The 3,686-nt window shown below is 47.0% G+C and overlaps 1 protein-coding gene across 1 annotated transcript; it reads right to left on the minus strand.

Annotated features, from left to right (window-relative positions):
- Positions 1-836: 836 nt before the first annotated feature.
- On the minus strand, positions 837-3,285 carry LOC143271756 (oogenesin-1-like). Its single transcript, XM_076563629.1, is given in 4 exon segments — positions 837-889; positions 892-1,343; positions 1,936-2,520; positions 2,999-3,285. Coding segments are annotated over 4 exon segments (1,377 nt in total).
- Between the last annotated feature and the right edge of the window lie 401 nt (positions 3,286-3,686).

Raw genomic sequence — 3,686 nt, forward strand, 5'->3', positions numbered from 1 at the left:
ACTTTGAGATCTTCAGCAGCAGTAAACTCTGCAGCTCACACATGATTGAGCCTGTATGATAATGAGTATTCAGAGATGGGTAATGCCTGGGGGTGCTCACCAACCTAAGACAGAGTACCTGTGTGGCCTGGGCAGGGGTCTCCGTGACAGGTAAAGTGACTTGCTGACTTCCCACACAACCTAAGTCAGAAGCTCATTTTTTTTGTAAAGGGGGTACCTGTAGGGCCCTGGCCCCTGGACTGGGTAACTGTTGCCTTGCTTGCTGACCTTGATCTTGATATCCTCTGTATGCAAATTCCCTGCCAGGTTCCACCCTCCTGAATGCTTAAGATAAGTTCCTTGTTTGTGTATCCTAAATAATGGGCATTAACAGCTTAGATGCAAGATTGTAAAACATCTGTAGCAAACTTCTGCCCTCCGGGGTTCTCCCATTGTGCTGTAAGCCTGTATTTAAGACTCCTTCCCTCCTTCAACAAACAGCATTCCTCATTAAAAAAAAACTGTTCTAAGAAATGGTTTTTATATAGTCATGCTGGCTTCTATCTTGTCAGATAGCCAGAGATGACTTTAGTTCTTGATGACAGGCTACACCTCCCACCTCCCAAGTACTGGAATTAAAGGAATGAGCTTCCAAGTGCTGAGATTAAAGGTGTGTGCCACCACTGACTGGCCTCTATGTTTAACCAAGGCTAGCTCTGCCCCCTGGTCTCAGAGCAAGCTTGATCTGTCAGAACACCAACAAACAATACAACACTACCAAGCAGTAAACTTTCCCAATTTATTGCCAGCACAGGCAATGCCTGCTCTCCAGGTCATAGATAGAATGATTGAAACATTTATAGCATTTTCTTGTAGCAAAAGTCACTTTTCTGGGCTTTCTTTTTCTCATTATTATACTTAAGAGTTCGGGGCAAAGTTGGTCAAACTGATCTACAAGTACTAGGCCCCTGTGATCATAGCATTCCAGAGGTGCAGGGTATAGCTCCTGGGTCAGCTTGCTCAATTTGTCTATGTTGTGAAACAGTTGCATCAGGAGAGGCAGAGACAGATTATTATCAATGAAATTGACCTTGGTGAGCTGGGAGCATTGGCTCAGGGCAGGCAAGAGCATCCTGAATTGTGAATCATCCAGCCAACATTTCTCCAGTTCTAGGCTTTCTAAAGTGGCTTTGACTCTTTCCAGGAGAAGTCCAAGTGGTTCAAGCCCCTCATCTAAAAGTACAGAGCACAGGTGCAGATGCCGGAGCTCAGAAAGGTTCAGGCACTGGGGCAGATGATCCAAGTCTGCCTGGGAGAGGTCACAGTAAGTAATGGATAGGGTCTCCAAGGGCTTCTTCAGGGACCTGGTGAGAGAGAACAGAGATGGGTTTCTGTCACATGGTGTTTTAGACAATGGTAGAAATGATAAGGAAGCAGGTGGCACTTCTCACAAATTCATTCTGCCCATGGAGGTTAACCCCCGTGGTGGTCTGCTCACAAACATCACAGCATTCTAGTGTGAGGCCTGTGGGTATCAGCATGGGCCAGGCTCAGGGCACAGTAGAAAACCAGTCATCTTCCTAAAAGGGGAGGGAGCAAGCATGGTGATTGTAGGAAGAACTACCTCTTCCAAACAAGCTTCAGCAGCATCATAGGAGTTTCCCTGTAGAGTCCTTTCCTCAACACTGCCATATCATGTTCTCACAACTTCAATGCCAGTGTCACACATTTCCCATTCATCAGTCCCTTCTGGATGCCCAACAACCTTTCTCAAATGAGCAATTAGAGCCATCCGGGTGCCTGGTCACATGTATCTTAGCACAGAACTCATCTGTGCTAGGATATGCAAGGTTTACAGTGGCCAGACCATCAAGGACTGGCGTACTAACCTACTCACCTACAAGAAAACAAGGTGGGTTCTATCCGGTCGGGTGGACCCTCTCTATCCTTCCTTACCTGAGCCATTCTCTCATGCAGCCAAATAGAAGGTAGATATCATGTATATAGAGATGCTGTAGGCAATGGAATTTGGGGAACTGAGAGAGCAATGTGCTTATCCACTCCTCTTCCAGCCCTTGGGATTCATCCATCCTGAAGGTATTGGTGATGCCCTCTAGGACTAGAGTGTGAAGGTTTCTCATTTGTCCCAGGTAAGGTCCAAAAGCAGCCATGTCGTCTATCCACAAATCACGCAGGTGCAGCTCCCTTATACAGTGGAGATCTACAGATTTTAAGATCTCTATGACATTGGAGATGCATGATTCCCAAATCTGAAGCTTCAGACAGCATAGATGAATGGAACCTTTTCTCTGCTGGGCCCACTGCACCAAGTGAGTGGCATAATCTTTGGTGTCGTTGTCCAAAAGTTTGAGGTCAGTTATCACCTTCAAATTGTTCTTCATCCCTGGGTCATGACATGTCTCCATGGGCTGCTCATGTCTCATGACCTGTTGAGAGCAGTCTCCTTCATAGTTTCCAGCCCATATGCTCCAGAAGTGAGTGTCCGTGGTCATCAAATCCAGCACTCTGACTTTCCCCTTTCTGTGGGAGAAATGACTAGAATCCTCAGCAATCAGACAAGACTCATCTTACAGGCTTCTTCAAACCACATCTCACACTTCAGGAATCCCTTCCAAATAGTTCTTTCTCCCTATGTGTAAAATCAGGCCCAGAGCCTACTGCTCTGTCAAAAGGGAACGTTCCCATGCTGGTATCCTCAGCCCTCTCTCACTTCCTTCCATTTCATTCCCCTAAATCCCAGCGTCACTCACTCCACCTGTATTTTTGCAGAACAAGTATTCCTTGGGGTATTCCTAGGTGGCCGTGTCTAATCTAATCTTTTTTCTCCTCATTTGCCATTATTTCCCGAGATGGTTGAGACTGGGCCCTAGCCTCTAGAATCTTCTAAGCTGATGCTAACAGAATCCTCTAATTTCCCTTTGGTCAAATACTCCTGGTCTCCTCTAGTTCTCACTCAGCACACACAGAGCCTCCCTCCATCCCAGATGATGGTGTTTACCTGGGGCAAGCCATCTGTGTAGTAAAGGCATCTAGTCCATCAAGCAGAGCCTTCAAAGTTTCCAGGTGGGGGGTCTTTATCAGGGCTCCTACAGGAAGGCAAGGGAATGGCCATATAGGGACCATGGCCCTCAGGACATTTGTCTGTCTGTTCTTGAAGGCCACCTCAAACATTGCTGGGAGCAGCATCCAGGGCATCACCTGCAGAGCAGAAATGGCCAAGGCCTCCTCCCTCAGTAGCCCTTTTATTGCAAGCTGCTGGAGTGTTGGTGGGGCTTGGTTTCCCATTGTGACTGGCTTTTGGGAGTCAATATCCTGGAGAAGCATGGAAACAAATACAGTATTAATGTCTGGCAACTTGGGAAACCTTTCTGCACACACAGGGAACTGTCAGGGCAAGATCACTGCTGAAGTGATGCTGGAGAACTCAGTGTAGCAACTCTGACCGGCTCTTGTTGGATTTAAAGCCATAATTCTCCTGTCTGGGGTGTCAAGTCTCTCCAAAGCACCCTCATTGTCACAGACCCCATCCTGTTCCAAATACAGCTCAGGTGGGTGGATCCATCCCACTGGGATGGGATCCACAAGAACCTTGAAGACTCAGTGTAGCAGGAATCCTAATTGTCTTGTCAATAAAGACCCAGAGTCAGATACCAGGGTGAAAGCTGAAAAATCAGAGAAGCAGAGCA

The sequence above is a fragment of the Peromyscus maniculatus genome, chromosome 2 (genome assembly GCF_049852395.1).
Source record: "Peromyscus maniculatus bairdii isolate BWxNUB_F1_BW_parent chromosome 2, HU_Pman_BW_mat_3.1, whole genome shotgun sequence".
Lineage (NCBI taxonomy): Eukaryota > Metazoa > Chordata > Mammalia > Rodentia > Cricetidae > Peromyscus > Peromyscus maniculatus.